This window comes from Solanum pennellii, chromosome 3, assembly GCF_001406875.1.
Source record: "Solanum pennellii chromosome 3, SPENNV200".
Taxonomy (NCBI): Eukaryota; Viridiplantae; Streptophyta; class Magnoliopsida; order Solanales; family Solanaceae; genus Solanum; species Solanum pennellii.
In genome coordinates, this window is record NC_028639.1 from 68,052,181 (window position 1) to 68,068,777 (window position 16,597).

The 16,597-nt window shown below is 34.5% G+C and overlaps 2 protein-coding genes and 1 long non-coding RNA gene across 4 annotated transcripts; 2 read left to right on the forward strand and 1 right to left on the reverse strand.

Annotated features, from left to right (window-relative positions):
* Window positions 1-2,218: 2,218 nt before the first annotated feature.
* On the forward strand, window positions 2,219-3,511 carry LOC114076408. The gene is made up of 2 exons (XR_003577308.1): window positions 2,219-2,377; window positions 2,608-3,511. It is a non-coding gene; the product is annotated as an uncharacterized LOC114076408 (long non-coding RNA).
* Window positions 3,512-3,683: 172 nt separating this feature from the next.
* Window positions 3,684-5,383, reverse strand: LOC107013612. Its single transcript, XM_015213483.1, has 2 exons — window positions 4,237-5,383; window positions 3,684-3,706 (listed from the first exon to the last, which is right to left on the reverse strand). The coding sequence occupies exons 1-2, from the start codon at window positions 5,381-5,383 to the stop codon at window positions 3,684-3,686; spliced, it is 1,170 nt and encodes a 389-aa protein (XP_015068969.1).
* A 2,979-nt stretch (window positions 5,384-8,362) lies between these two features.
* On the forward strand, window positions 8,363-16,597 carry LOC107012560. 2 transcript variants are annotated; one of them, XM_015212432.2, is made up of 5 exons: window positions 8,363-8,515; window positions 8,768-8,944; window positions 13,855-15,405; window positions 15,498-15,524; window positions 16,298-16,597. In XM_015212432.2, exons 1-5 carry the CDS (start codon window positions 8,501-8,503, stop codon window positions 16,331-16,333), a joined length of 1,806 nt encoding a protein of 601 aa, XP_015067918.1. In that variant the 5' UTR covers window positions 8,363-8,500; the 3' UTR covers window positions 16,334-16,597. The 2 variants fall into 2 exon arrangements, with proteins under 2 accessions (XP_015067918.1, XP_015067919.1); XM_015212433.2 differs by lacking the exon at window positions 15,498-15,524.

Genomic DNA, 16,597 nt, shown 5'->3' on the forward strand with positions numbered 1-16,597 from the left:
CTTAACACATTCACAAGAAAGATCACCTATATCATTTATAGAAGAGTAACAAGCAAGTATACCTGCCAAGTTCACAGCTCCATTCATCATTGTTGACACCCAATTTTGACCGACCTTTAACCATTTTTAGAATTATATTCGACTAAATACGTATTTTAAAATTTACTTAAAGTTTTGAAGTTTAGTCGATTTTTCTCAAAAATTATATATTTTAGTATCGTACTTTATAAAATTATTAAATATTATTATATTTTTTAATTTTTAATGAATTTCAAAATGTTTTTAAAAAAAAAATGATTTTCAATTATATAAAAATATTTTAATATATGTAGTAGTATTTTAATTAAATAGTAATTTTTGCACTTTCCTTAAAATTATTTAAATTCTAGCCTATTCTATTCCAATTTCTTTCAATTCTAGCCACTTGAATTAGAGTTTTATTACAATCATAGCCTCTCTTTCATTTCAATTATAGCCATTTTAATTGCAATTTTAGCCATTCTATATCTTTGTCAATCTAATCAAAACATCATCTTTTAATCTCATCCGTCCGTCTTAAAAAAATAAATCCTAGATCGAATCCTAACACTTCATCTCTATCTAAACCAACGGTTGTGATTAAATTCCCTTTTCTTCTTGATTTCAATACACTAAAAATCAAAACCTAAAATTTCTACTCTCTTTTCCTCCCCTCCCTCTCTCCAGCCGCTTCTCTCTCACTCCCCATCCTTTCCGGCGAGCCTCCCTTCTCTTTCCGCCGCCTCCCTCCATCTCTCTTTCCCCCATTCTTTCCGGCGAAAGCCACCATCGCCGGTATAAGCAGCAGCGTCCAGCGCTTCCCACCAGCCAGCAGTTCCGGCGAAATCTGCAACTCGACGGGAACCTCCATTGCTGGCAGCAGCCCCCCACCGGCGGAGAAGACACCAGCCAGCAGCCGCTGGCAGCGACCTTCTCTCGCTCTCGTCTACCTTCTTCCCTCTCCTCTCCTCCCCTCTTCTTCTCATTTTCTCCTCATCTATCCAGCAGCCTGCGAGAAAAACCAGCAGCAACCGGCAACGCCAGAAGCAACTCCAATCAGCAGCCGGCGCTGCTTCATCTTCCTCCAGTCGCCGCTCCGAGCAGTGAGTTCCAGCTACCTGCAGCAGCTGGACACCAGTGCAGCAGCTTCGAACAGAGATCCACCGCGAGGACAACTATCCAGGCAGTAGCTCCAGCGCCTCCCGCCAGCAAGCAGTCCGCTCGTCCCCTCCCTTTTTCCGGCGAAACAACGGACAGGAACTCCGGCTCTGCTCAGCAATGGCATGAAATTTGAACTTAGCGTTTGAGAAATGGCGGATTTGGACAGATCCGTCCAGGTTTGTTCTAGTCAATTAATTGTTACTCATCTCTTAATACTCCTAGTTGTTGGTCCTTGGCATGGTCTTGATTTCTATATAAATTGTACTCTTTATGCATCTACTTTATGTAAGTAAAAAAAATGTTTTGAATTGCATCGTAGAAGGAGCGATAAGTTTTTTTTTATCTTAAGCATGTTTTGTTGTAAGTTGATGATGTTTGAAAGTTCTTATATCTATATTATCGGCTTCGTTGTAATTTGGTGTTATGCAGAAAGAAATAATATGTTCTTGATTCAGAATTGTGGACCCCTGGTTTTAAATTGATTAACTTCTTAAACTAATATGATGCAAATTTGCCCTCAACTTTGATGCCTACAGATTTGTTTTTGATATCAACTTGGTAATTTTGTATGATCCTTTTGTTGAACTACATGACTGATGCATATGATGAAATTGTAGGTTCTGTAATCTTTGTAATATTGATACTTCTCCCTTAATTAGTTACTCTTGCCCAACGATTTGTAATTGATAGCTTATTAATCAATTTCTTGTTTTATTCCGTTGTGTATATTTTTTATTTATTATTTTTTTTTTGACATGTTAATTTTGGTTTAAGTATTTTTGAATATGACTCATATTTGGCTCTTCATTATTTAAGGAAAATATATTACTCTTCCTAATTCTTTCTTGCTTAAGTTTAGTAATTTTTTTTTTTAATAATCTGATTTGGCTCTTAAAATAAGAATAAGTTTAATTGATTTTCTTATTTTTAAATTTACTAATTTATTCTTACTTGTTTATATTTGGTAATGAAATATTAATATATTTTCTGATTTGGATATCCTTTAAAATAAGGAAAATTGTATTATAATTGATTCCCTGAAATATTTATTTCCCTTATTTGTTTCCCCCTCCTCTACTATATAAAGAGACTCCTTTTATTCATTCACACACTCATTCACTCTCAATCACAAAACTCTCTCATCATTCTCCCTTCTCTCATTTGCTCTCTTGCTACTTAACAAAACATTAATATTCCGGTAATTATTCAAGGGTTCTTCTTTGCTATCTTATTACTTTGTTCGAGTAAAGGTTGAATCAATTCGTTTTGCTTAACGGGTTAGTATTCTTAACATTCACACTATCTTTACATTCACAATTTGTGTAAGCTATTGTTTTGTATGTAGAATTCGTCATTAAACGATTGCATATTGTCTCACCTTAACTAACAAGTGTGATTACTTGTGTAGTTATTTAATTACTTTGACAGGTTTCATATTTGAAGTTCAAGTTGAAGATTAACTGAAGAAGGATTTATTTATTTGTTTGAATGTATATATATATCTATATATTTTTTTTTTTTTCGCTATTTTATTTATTCGAATGTTGTAACAATTGTAACCCTAAAGATCATATAATAAATTTATTTGGGGGTCGTCTAGGGGAGGGGGATTTATATGCTTATTTGTTCGTTATATTTTTTAGAAATCATGCCTATAGGTTTGTCTTTAACCACCTAGATTTAATGTTTATAGGTGTTATAATCTAATCAATTTTCAATTTGCTTGACACTTTTGTTAATAAAGTCTAAAAATAATAAACTAGATTCCGTTAATGTTAAAAGCAAATCATAGTAATTTAATAGGCCGATTAGGTGTTTTTAATAATGTTATAATTTTAGCATCATCTTGTCATGCAGAAACCATGTCTAAGGTTTAATTTGTTCATAACATTTAAATTTACAAAATTAGGCATATTTATTTTTTTGAACACCTAGAAATCATGTCTATAGGCTTGTAAATAAACTCTTAACATATCCACAAAAAATAGAACTTGTTTGTGCATATTTGTGCCCTCCCCCCAAAATTAGTTAATATTATTTCATGAGTAATCCCATTCGTTTTCTTGAAGATTTCCGCATTCCTTGCAATATGTTATTTTCTTAAAATAATACTAAATTAGAATCATTTCATGCATTTAACTTGACTTTAAAAATATTTCATATCAAAACCTTGTAATTTTCTTAAAAAGTCATTATTCAATCTTCCTTTAAAAATTTGGATTGATTTTGACATTGTTTATTTCGAAAATAAATTATAAGCACTATCTCCTAACCTATCGTTAGTGGGAAAGTCAAAGGAACTACGAGGTCTAGTTCCAATTTTTAAACCCGACGCATCCTCGGAAGTACCACCTACCCATGAATTTCAAAAAGAATTATGTGCATTTATATGTAAATGTTTATGTGCCTACGTGTGAACTAAATCTTTTAAATCATTTTTCAAAACATAACTATTTTTTATACCGACCTCAAATCAAAATTGTTTCTATGGTGGAGGAGCACGATCAATAATATCGTGGCATCATCCCTATAAAGAAACAAACATTTTTTAAAATAAAAAATTCATATTCAAAACTTGCTTAATTTTCAAAACCTTACTTTCTCACATATTAATAATTTTGTTTATAACTTAGTCTCATGCTTAAATAAAACTTGATTGTTTATTTATTGCCATCACCTAGCGTTGCATGCTTAAATTAATAGTATTAATTGTTATCACTTAGTAAGATTAAATAAATTAATAAATTAAACGACCTTGATTGCTACTTGTACCCCCACATAGATTGCATGAGATACGGCTGGGACCCACACTTGTGGATCTCGAGGGATGCCTAACACCTTCCCCTCGAGATAATTTGAACCCTTACCCTAATCTCTGGCCCGTTGACCTTAGTTAGACTTAGTTAGGTTAGATAGGTGCCCTAACGCGCCTTAATTCGTTAGGTGGCGACTCCAAAACTCAAAAATCCCAAAAGAGTTGTTAGGTCGTGCACAAAACCCGTTTTCTGCGAAAATGGGGCGCGACAATCATGCTGTTTGAATTATCAGAATTAGAACCTCCATTTCCAGTTTGTATACTTCCCAAGATGTTGAGTAATTGTTCATACTGATCTTTGGACAGGTTCATTGGCATCTGATTTCCCATTTGAGTCTCTTCCTCAGATTGTTGTGTATTCATATCAGAAGTACACATGTTTGCTGTAGAACTTGTTCCTTTTCCTTTTTGAAACTTTGGATTGGATGGATATCCATGAAGTTTATAACATCTATCTCTCGTGTGTCCTGACTTCTTGCAATAATCACACACTAAGGTAGACCTATTGATACTTGAATTCCCTCTAGACATATTGTTACCAGAACTGGATCCAGCCCCTTTAGATGAACTGTAATTTGTTCTGAATCCTTTGTAACCTGCATTATTGTTGTATTGTCCATAAGCATTGAGAGAAGTAGAATCCAAGGTTGTATGATTATGTGGCTTTACTTCTCTTTGCTTTTCCTCTTGGCATAGAATAGCAAAAGTTTGAGCCATGCTAGGAAGAGTGTTCATCATGAGAATACTACCTCTAACAGTAGTGTACATTTCATTTAACCCCATTAAATAATGTGTCAATCTTCTGTCTTGCTCAGCCTTTTGCAATTTTGTTTTTCCTCCACAAGAACACACACATGTGCATTGAGAATTAATGTCAACTGTGCTCATCTCCTCCCACAGCTTTTTCATTATTGTGTAGTACTTGGTGATATCTAAAGTACCTTGAACAAGCTCATTTATCTCCTTCTGTAACTGATACAATTTACATCCATTTGTTTGATCATATCTTTCCTCTAATTCTGCCCATAACTCCTTGGCATTATTCACATATTGCAGGCTGTCACGCAACTCTGGAGATAAGGAATTCAAGATCCAAGATGTGACCATATCATCACATCTTTCCCACTGCATGAAGTTAGGATCAGTAGATATTGGTTTCGTAATTGCTCCATTAATGAAACCTGTTTTGCTTTTAACTGATAATGCTCTGAGGACTGCTCTTCGCCAAGATCTGTAACCAGTACCATCGAAAACTCCAGGTAACAATGATGATCCTGCATTCTCTGAAGGATGCAGATAAAAAGCACTTGAAAAATCCAAACGAGATGTGGTTGAACTAGAAGCAACATTTGAACTAGAAGCAACATCTCCAGCTTGAGTGCCAGTCATTGTGGATGAATATCTGTGAGAAATCTAACACGAAAACAATCTAGAATTTGCTAATTTCTAGCTATGAATGTGTTTCCTCGATCAGAAAGAAGGAAAAAGAAAAAACCAAAAAGAATTCACAACACAACCTCACAATCAATTAATCGAATCAGTTGATAACAACAACAAAAATGGCTCACAATTCGACTTCGAAACAGGGACAATTAGACCCCCTGGCTCTGATACCATGAAGAGATTATCACCATTGATGATCTTCAACTTGAGCTTGAGAGCTTGAACTTGAGAGCAGATTGAGAGGGAGAAAAAATGTATATTGTATTGATTGTGAATCAGTTCCAAATGAATACAATGTGATCCTATATATAGACCTTTGATTAACAAACCAACTAACTTCTAACTAACTAACAACTTGAAATTTGTAACTAACTATCAACTAACTACTTGACTTGTTGCTAACATAACTAATCAGAACAGAAAACTTGTGCAAATACATGTTATATTCTCATCAAAACTTACATTCATTAATAACGCAATAGCATGTCTATTGTATTGTATGAAAGATACAATATTTGGATAGACTTTATTATTGTTTGTTGTTTAATAGCATTTTAATTGTTTTGGTTTGATCGTATCGTATTATATTGTAATTTATAAATTTACTAAAATATTCTTAATTATTCTATATTAGGAGGTTTGACTAGGTTTAAATAAAGGATAAAATAGTATTTTGAAATATTATGTAAAGATATAATTAGAAAAAGAAATTAAGTGACAATGCGAACACATCAAATTGGTTGTTCCATAAAATAATGGTTTTATTGTTACGTAATAACGAAATTTAACAATACAATACAATACATTTTAAATAACAATCAAAACAAATATTGTAAGTATAGTAACGATACAATACAATACAATGGATAACAATGATTCAAACATAGTATTAAAATTTAATGAGAAATATAAAGAAATTTCGATAAGTTAATAATCTTTTCAGTCTCTTTACTAATTTTTCATATATATATATTTTTAATTTACTTATCTATTTTATCAAACTCATTTTTTAAATGTTATTATAATCACTGAACATTTATATGAAACATTAATAATCAAATTATAAAATATCATTTAATAATTTCCTAATATAAATTCTCAATAAATAATTTTTAAAAAAGTATCAAAGCGAATCTAAGATAAAAGAAAACAAATAAGAAAAAGGAAAAAAAATGGAGTAACTGGCCAATTAAGTACTTTTATTCAAGTCATGTTATTAATGATCGAAACCAACCAATCATCAATATATATTGCTTTTTGTTTAATTTATTTGTCTTATATAATTTTTAGTCAATTTTAAAAAGAATGTATTTTTCTTTTTTTAAACAATTTTTTAATTATAAACCTTTAATCTTTTCGTCCCTTTTATATGTCATCGCTTTCTATAAATAACTGAATCAAAATATTTGTCATTTTATAAAATTTTGTACATAAATTATCATATTTTGCCTACTATACCTTTGACAAAGTAGCTAATAGATCTTGATAATGTATTCATTATTTATTGTAAAATTGACTTAAGAAAACATTAAACAAGGATAAAAGGGTAAAATTACATCATTTCTTAATACAAGTGCAACGTAAACAGATAACATATAAATAAAATGGAGAAAGTACATAATATATTTAATACTATAAAATTAAAAATATTTTAATACATTTTACCTTTTTTTAATTTAATATAAAATCGTAAAATTTATTTATTTAAACTCAACATCGATTTGAAATTAAATAAACAAATTAAAGTACAAAGGTCAACTAATTGTTGATAGGACCTACACACTCCAACTGGGAACAAGTCACACTCCTGCATAGTAAATTCGTAACGAACTTTCACTAGTGAAAACAACATTCAGTGTATGTTTGAACTTTCAAGTGTTTGAGACCAGTTTTTTAAAGGATAAAATATATAACATAAATTTTACTCGTTTAGAATTTAATTACATATAATTTTGTAAGTTTTTAAAATTATAATTCATTTTAATTTCAAAATATATATATCAGACCATATTTAGATATACATATTTAGATTAATGAAGTAAAAAATAAGTGTAATTTGTTCCATATACAATATATATAAGTGAATTTTTCGCCTTCTCCTATCTCTCAGCCACCTTTCTCTTATGTATTTTGTATTTCAGGCTGTATTTGATATCACAAATGCATGTATATAATGTGATTCACATGTATTTGAGATATACAAACTTTTGTCTTCGCTCACTCGCCTCTTTTCACTCTCACTCGCATCATTCCCTGTATATTTATATTTCATAATGTATCCGACAACAAGAATACACGTATCTAGATATATCTAACTTGAAGTCTTATATAAATTTATTAATTAATAAGATAATAAATAATTATTCCGAACTCTAAGAAATAATCAATAATTATGATAAAAATATTTGGATAACTTTTTTTTTTTAAAAGTATGACATAGAGCATTTAACTTATCACAGGATACAAGATGTAAGTCTTGAGGTGTTAGGCCTACAAATATTACCTGCAAAGGCTATGGTGAAGTGATATACACTCTTTCATCATTGTCTAGAGACTCAGGCTTAAGTCATCTCGAATACAGAGTCACTTTTTTTAAAATGATCGCTTAATCGGAACATCCACCGAATAAAATTAATAAATTTAAGGTATAAAAAACTAAAAATACAAATTAAGGAACGAAAGTGGGACAACTCCCTTCAAACTTCAACCTCGTGTCCCTTGCCACCTCGGATGAACAACCCAATACTGCCACGTCATCCAAAACCATCGGACTGTGGGACCCACACCTTTTCCGTCGCGCGCACATAGGTAACCAAATTCTGCAACCCGAAAAGACAAAAACCGCCCCCAGTCACATAACGGTGGCGGTCTCGTAGTTCAACCCGTTTCTCAGGGGTATAAAGGTACATTCACCGAACCACACAACAGAACATTCAGTTCATAACAGACAGCTGCTGAGAAAAAAAAGAAAGAAAAAAACCACCTTCCCCTCTTTCTCTTTTATACTTCGGTCTGAAAAACCTTAAAACCGCAACTCCGTCGATGCTTTAACGGAAAACCGAAATGGACACCGATGAGGTAATCCTGGCGCCGACATTCCGACAATCTGGTCGGATTCTCACGGCAGCGCTACCAACTCAACCGCTGCTTACAACTTTCTAACTACCTACTGTTTTTTTTTTTATAAAAAAACTATTTTTAAATTTGAGTACTTTTGTGATAAGGGAAATCGATTTTGATCGTAGTAACGGTTAATTTAGTTTCATTTTAATGTTTGTTCTGGGTCGGTTCGATTTTTTTTTTTTTGAATTTTGATTTATTGGGTTGCAGAGACTGACTGCTTTGAAAAGGGCTTATGCGGATATAATCTTGAATACGGCAAAGGAAGCTGCAGCGAGGATTATGTCGTCCGAACAGAAGGCTGTTAGGTATAAGCATGAGCTTCAAGTGGCGAAAGAGGAGGGGCTTGGGATGCTTTTGCGTCTCAAACAGATGATGGATTCAAAGGTGATTTTTTTTTTGTGTTTCTTGATTAGTGTGTTGTTTTGAAGTATTGAGTTTTTCTTGATTGTTGTGCTCATGTGTTCATTTGGGTTTTTTGGGTTGGTTGATTGAACTTGATTTTTGTGGTAAAATTGATTCTTGACTTGTCTAGTACTGATCTAAATGTTCTTTTTTCTACTTGTCATTGATTGACAGCTAGATAACTTGTTAATGAGTTGATTGATTGAAAGGTAGATAACTTGTTAATGAGTTGATTGATGTTGTGCTGAGTACTTTGTTGATGAGTTGGTCAGTCTGCTCAAGGGATTGTTCTAGTTTTAGTAATGTGTAAAGAATTTTGAGTAAAAGAAAGTATTGATCATCTCTTTTGCTGATTTTCTTTCACCCTTTTTCAGGCTCCCTTGGTGGAGACAGGAAATTTCAAAAATTCTGTGCTGTGACCTAGTAACTCAATTAGGTTTTTGTGTAGCTCTTGTACTCAGTAATGTTGATTTTTCTGATGCTAACACTAATGTTGTTACCCCTGTTTTCTGCTCTTACGATTTCAACTTGTTTTAAAGGCGATTCAGACCAGAGAAAATGCTGTGTCTTGTTCAGTAAGGCGATGTTGTTTCGTTATGGCTGAAATATTTGCTTATACTCTGCTTCTTTGAGTATGTGTCTTGTTTATGAAGTTGAGTTTGTCCTATATGTCATGTACCACGGCAGATGGAATTTTGACTAGATGTCCGCTTGCAATAGGTCTGGTTATTCTCATCTTTTTTTGAAACCTGAATATGTTTGCAAATGCTGAACGTGTTTAAGTACTCAAACGGTAGACATTTAAACTTCCAATATTCTCTACTCGAGATACTATACACTTAAAAAAGTTTCACCACATATTTTCAATAGGCAAGTATCAATTTGATCAAGAGTAATACTAACTACTGAGTAGGACCTCTGGTTGATTGTTCACTGTAGTTCAATCATCAGTCTTTCTTACTTCCCATTCCTTTTCTTGTTTTCTGGCCTGGAGTTGTGGTTAGGATGGAAATATTAGCTTTACATTGCTTGAGGTAATGATACTTCAACATTTTATCGTCTCAAATGTCTAACTATTGTCATACCACATATTCAGGTCTGGTAACAATCTTTAATGCATTTTCTCCCAGATTATGTGGTAATGTTCATCTTGATTTTGTTCTTCCCTTCCTCTCACTCTCTCTCTATCTGGGATTGGTTTTGGTAGAAGTGGGGAAGGAGGTGATGTTATAGGCTCCAACGCTATTGTAATAAACTTTATTAGGATTACTGGTCTATTTTGTTTTAAATTAGAATCAACGAAATGTAGAAAAATATGTACCTTTGTTTTGTCAACCAAATTCATAACTTGTTCATTGATGGATTAAGTCATTTCTATCTGTTACAATTATGATCATACTTCTTGGTCTTTGATGTTGATATTCAGTTGAGAATGTCAATGGTTTTCGGAGTGTTACTTCTTCTTCGCCCTTCTATTTGAGCAATAACATTTTCATTTTTCAAAAATGATTTCTCTTGGGATTACACCGGGTATGTTGTTGTTGTTCATTTCTCCTTTTGCGATTCCATGTTTTTAAACTTCTGTTTTCTCTTTCATTTCAAGTCATCTGTCACTAGGGCATGGAATCACCATCCAAACGTTTTGTTCACTTTCTTCTTCCTGTTTCATGACAGAGAAAAAAGGTTTATCATTTAAGTGAAAAGGTCAAAGTAATGGCCTTATTTTACCTTTTGTATTCTTGTATGGTTTTGTATATGTATTTTCTCACAAGTCGAAAGAACTTGAGTCAGATATTTTCCGAGATCAACAGGTACTTACTTTCAAGAAAATAAGAGAGGGTGATGATGAAGTATCACCAGCAAAGGCATCAATGGAATTTTTTCAATTTATGTTCTTGATGGTGGGGATAGGAAAATATAATTCTACTATGAATTTAGAGCTTAAGATCTATTTGATTCATGAAGGTAGTCAAAGGCTAAAACTTGGTTTTGCACCCAAGTGTGCGGCTTAAGGGGAGAACCATGAGGTTAAGTTCAAATCTCAGCAGAGGCAAAAAACACTAAGTGATTTCTTTCCATTCACTCAACTCTTGGTGCAGATTTACTTGGTACCTGTGCCGGTGGGAGGTAGCAGGTACCTGGTGGAATTGTCGAGGTCCGTGGAAGCTGCCCAAAGACCACTTTAACGAAAAGGCTACATCTTGGTTTCCAGCTGTTATAGCTTGTCTGCCTACTTGTTTATGTGTGCCTTTTCTCCTCATAGGTAGTCTTATGCTTTCTAAAGTAATGCCATCTGTGATGGGTTCTAGAAATTACAATGCCACGAACTGAACTTGGAAGAGGATTTCCAAACATCTCATTCAATAATGTTTACATATTTATCAGCTGGTTATGAAATATGTGCAAGTTGATGAAACTTTGAGTCAAGTTTAACATGTTAGTAAATAGATTACACCTTTCCTACTAGACATGATATTTCTATTAAGCATATATGTCAAGATATTCGGGATGAGTTACCGATAGACTTTATAAACTCATACTAACCTCAATTTTGGGTGGTTGGACAGTTTGCTTTTGAGGAGAATAATGCTATTTGTGAACAATTCACTTGTGTTAATTGGCATGGTTTTCACCTATCCTTTATGCATCTAATAAGATTCCAAGGAGAAATTTAGCATGCTCTACCGATTTAATTTTTGTTGAAGAGGTCAAAAGTAAAGGTCAGTAGGTAACAAGGGAGGCTCTGGATTCCGAACCTAAATTTATGTGAGCATTTGATCATCATTCAATTCTTTTTTTCCATCAGATTTGAGGGTGGTTTAAATTGTTATCTCTTCTCCATGAGTGGAGAGGTACTGAGGAGAATTCTCTTTCTTGATACAAAATTCTGTTTCTTCCTAAAAATATAACATGGTGGATAATTGACTTCTCAATGGGGTTGAATTGTTATCTCTACTCTACTTAAAAGGGTGGAGGGGTACTGAGGGAAATCGATATAAAGTTCAGGCTCTTCCTAAACATAGAACAAGGTGGATAATTGACTTATCAAAAGAATGACTATAAAAGAAAGACGATGAATTGCTGATTGTGAACTTTGAGCTATATTGGTGGTAATAAGATGCACAATGGGAATCAAGTATGGGCAAGATTTATTCACCTGCACACCCTTTTTCCTTTCAAGGGTTGAGTTATCAAAATGTTGGCTGTCAGCTGTTGGAACCATACAGAGTTTCAGGACTCTTCCTGTCGTGCTGCTTCTTTGTATTTAGGATGATGGCATGCAGGTAATTAGTGTCTTATGGGTAAAACAGTTGAACATTGGGACAAATTACGGTTTTTGTGTGGCACCTGCCATGGAAGTCCAGAGGAAATAGATCCCTTGCTGGATGTAGTGGAATATGAGGTTGTTGAACCTAGGATAAAAAGGTCCGCAGACTAAGCACTTGAGAGCTTCTTTGACCCTAATGTTTTGGGCTTTATATTGGAATGACTGTAATTTCTTTCTGTTCCGAATATGCTGCAATATTTGTAGGATATCTTTGGCTCTTTTTAAAATCTTTTGGGACCTCTTACCTCCTCTGCAAGAGTTCATCTTAAACAAAGTTTTTTTTTTTTGACAAACATCTTAAACAAAGTGTTGTCTTTCTTTTCAGTTCCTTTTGTTTACCCAGTAATTTTGTATATCAGCATTGTCGTTTGGTTGTAACCTAGGCCTCTAAGCTTCTCTGATATCCATTGAGAGGCATCGGCACTTAGGAGTCCAAACTTCACAAATGCACATAGAGGTGACGTGCTTCCTCCTTGTGTGCGCACATTCTTTACCCTTATGGCTGTTTGGCTTGCTTTGTGATAGAAAGTCATAGTCACTTAAAATTATAGGATAGAAACTAGTATCAGTCCACTGTATTAGTTTCTTGAGGTTTTAATCTTGCTACTAGTGCTATCTATACAATTCTCTTTGTTTTCTTGTTTGATATGCTCATTTTGATATGCACATAAAAAATCCTTGTGACATGCTCTTTCCTTCTTCAAGAAATTTTTGCTAGTCTGGTAGCTACAGTAGCATAATCACTGGTCATGCCAGTGGATTTATTAATCTCGTTTTATATGTATGTTTGCATGGCCACAGTCTTGGGCACTTTGACTTGACCAGATAAACTTGTTAGCTTGGTAATTTGATTTCATTTGCTACTAGGGTTCCAAACCTTCATTGAGCTGTAGAATCGACAGATGCATTTTAAAGAAATGATTAAAATGAATTTGGAACATTCTGGAGTGAAGAGAGACATTTAGGCTTGGAGGATATGTGTTGATCTATCTCACTGTCAGTATATCTATATCAGTGTCAGTATACTCCTCACTTGGACTGTCTGTGTGTAGGTTGTAGCTTACTTTTCGTTTGTCTACGAACTGAGTTCAGGTTTAAAAGCCTTCTGGGGTAATTGACCACATAACAAGCAGCACTTTTTCTGTCTTGTTATTTGTCTTCCAAAAATTGTCTTGTCAAATCTGAAATAAGGTTGTTTGGGTTAAATTACTGAGACCATAAAGTTTCTGACTTTCTGTTATCAAGTATGATGCTTTCAGTAATCATCAGAAAGCTGTTCAACAGCATCTACATGTTTGGCATATATAAGTTTGACACAAAACTGAAAACCACCTTTCGCATTGCTATAAAGGAACAAGAGAGCGTTCAGAGTAGTAGAAAATTCCTTTGTACAAATTAGATTAATATTTCGTTTTTTGGTGCATTTTTAGAGATAGCACCAGTGATTGGATACTCTTTGCAACTCTTGTTTAAACTTATTTCCCCCCTTTTTCCCCATGAGTTAACATGCTCTTTACTGGTGCTTTGCGTATTCATAATTTTTTTACTTATTCTTTTGCAACAGATTAGTGAAGCAGAGTTGACGTCCTTGAGTCAACAGAGAAAGATTGAAGAACTTGAAGCTCAACTTCAGGAAGCGGAAGATATTGTGAGTGATCTCAGAGGAGAGCTGAGGGAAGTTCAGGCTGATCTTGAGAGGGTGACAAGCTGCAAAGAGAAAGGAGTACGTAACTTAGAGGATATTGACGCTGCTCCTCCTGTAGAACTGCACGAAGACAACAGAGTTGTGTTGCCTCATGAATCACAGGAGGAGTTTATGACAATTTCTAACATAGAAGTTACAAATATGAAGCAGAAAAGTGAGGGTCATCAGTCATGTAGCAAAATGGTTCAACTTGGAAAACCTAGCATTTCAGGTCCAGATTTACCCTCTATAATTTTGAGAAGCAAAGTGCCAGAGCTATACAGAAACGGGTGTACACAGAGAATCCGTGCTTGTGAAGGAAACCTTTTAGATGGAGATTTATCTGTCTCTAAAGGAGTTGAAAAAACTAAAACTGAAAATGGTAATGCGGTAGATGAAGGTGAAGGGATCTATTCAGCACCTATTAATAAGATCGATGATGTGGTTAACCCACAGGAAAATATTCAACAAGCAGATGGCTTGCTTAGCAGCTGGCACATGCTAACATCTTGTCGCCGAAAAAGAAGAAGAGCTATGAGAAATAGAAAAGCTGGTTATCCTTCACCAGGAAGCAGTCCTGACCATTTCCTGAATATTGATAAAACGTCGAATACTGGTAGCTTGACTGCTCACTCCAGCCCTGCTAGCGATGGTGCTCCTGATGAAGATCCTTCTCATATGGGCTATGGTTTGTCAATGGGAAAAGATGAACCAGATATGAAGCTGGGATTCACTGAAATCCACGGAAATGATACACAGATTTCAAAATCTTCTCGCCGAAAAAGAAGAAGAGCTATTAGAAATAGGAAAGCCGATTATCCTTCTCCAAGAAGCAGTCCTGATCATTTCCTTAATATTGATAAAACATCAAATGCTGGTGTCTTGATAGCTCACTCCAGCCCTGATAGAGATTGTGCTCCTGGTGAAGATCCTTCTGAGATGAGCGACAGCTTGCTGATAGAAAAAACTGAACCAGGCATGAAGCTGGGGTCCACTGAAATTTCCGGAAATGAACTGCAGTCTGCTGAAACTTCTAGTGTTCTAAATTCAACAGTCAATGATGAGTTAGCGATGGCAAAAATGGACTCCCCCAGACAGGAAAGTAGAACCTTGGAGAACTTAGCGGTTCATATCGACAGACCTGATTTTGTAACTGTTAGCAGTCAGCCAGGGAACTCATTGTCAAAGATAGCTGATGTATATGGTGAAGTTACTAGTGAAACTCCGAAAGATAGAGTCATCAAATACACTTTTCAAAGAAAGAGGAAGAGAGAGCAGTTGAGTGTATCAGAAGAGAGTGCTCGAATTGAGAAGAGCTCTCCAAAGGAAGTAAATGGAGAAAAAGCAAATGGTCATGTAGAGCCAAAAATGTCAAATTCAGCGACAGAATCATCACGGGACAGTCGCCGAATGGCACAGGTTGCACGACAGGTTGGTTATTCTTCTATTATCCTCGTAGATGTTTCTGCTGCATGTCCATGTTTGTATATGCATAGAAGTTTACATTTATTTTCATATATCAGGTTAATACGTGGAGTGTGACAACTCAGGTATCTGTTGTCATTTACTTTCTACCCATCCAAAAGAAACAAAGAAGTGTCAACTTTTAATGTAATTTTAACTGCTTAAATATATATGACAGAAAAGAGAACTTAAATGTCTGTGCAGTTTGGAGTCAGTCAGATGTAGAGTGTTCTTCTGAATGGCTTTCACATGGGAATTATACTGACACTAGTACAAATAAGCAGCAAATCGAGGAATACTTTTGGACCTGCTAATTCTACTTCTTCACAAAATTCATCAGTTCCTAGGATTCTAAAATATCAATGCCGTGGAGGCCTAGCTTTAGTGACAAAGGAATAAAAAAGTCACATGTTTACCTCCTGTCATTACCTACTTTTTTACCAGTAGTACTAGCAATATCTGTGTAGTTTCTTGTTCTTCAATTTCAGTTATCACCTGTGTTTGTTTGTGCTTTGGTTATCACATTATTTTGCTGTTGTTAGTGTTCTTTCTTTGGTATGTGTACTATTTTCCATTTCGCATTATTTCATTTCATTTCTGTATTCCCCTTTTTAAACTGCTTTAAAGTATATTTTTTCAAGCTGAGGGTCTAATCCGAAACACCCTCTCTCTGTATGAGGTAGGGGTAAGGTTTGCATAACTTTATCCTCCCCGAACCATACTTGTGGGATTACACTGGGTATTTTGATGTTAATAAAGAACTCACAGCATCATTGATGAGTAATTTCTTGCTCTCGACTCTCGGTTTGATCCCCCTGATCACTTGGTTTGCTCATCTTCTCTATTTATATTTTGGCAGCTAATTTCTTTGTCTGAGAAGAAGTGGTGGAAGTGAATAAAGAGTTCACGCCAACGCGGAGTAGTGGCAGCAGAAATCCATGATGTTCTTTCCACCCTTGGAGATCATTTCGAGAAGGACGCGAAGGATAAGGACTGAGAGTTGATTGAATTGATAAATTAAGGCATGATATTAATAGGTTCATGATGTTGTTTTTGTTTAAATACTGTCCTACTATGATATATAATATATATGAACTTGGCATCGTTTACAGTTAATATTTCGATTATTTTCAATATATAAGAATTTCAAATTGTCTGA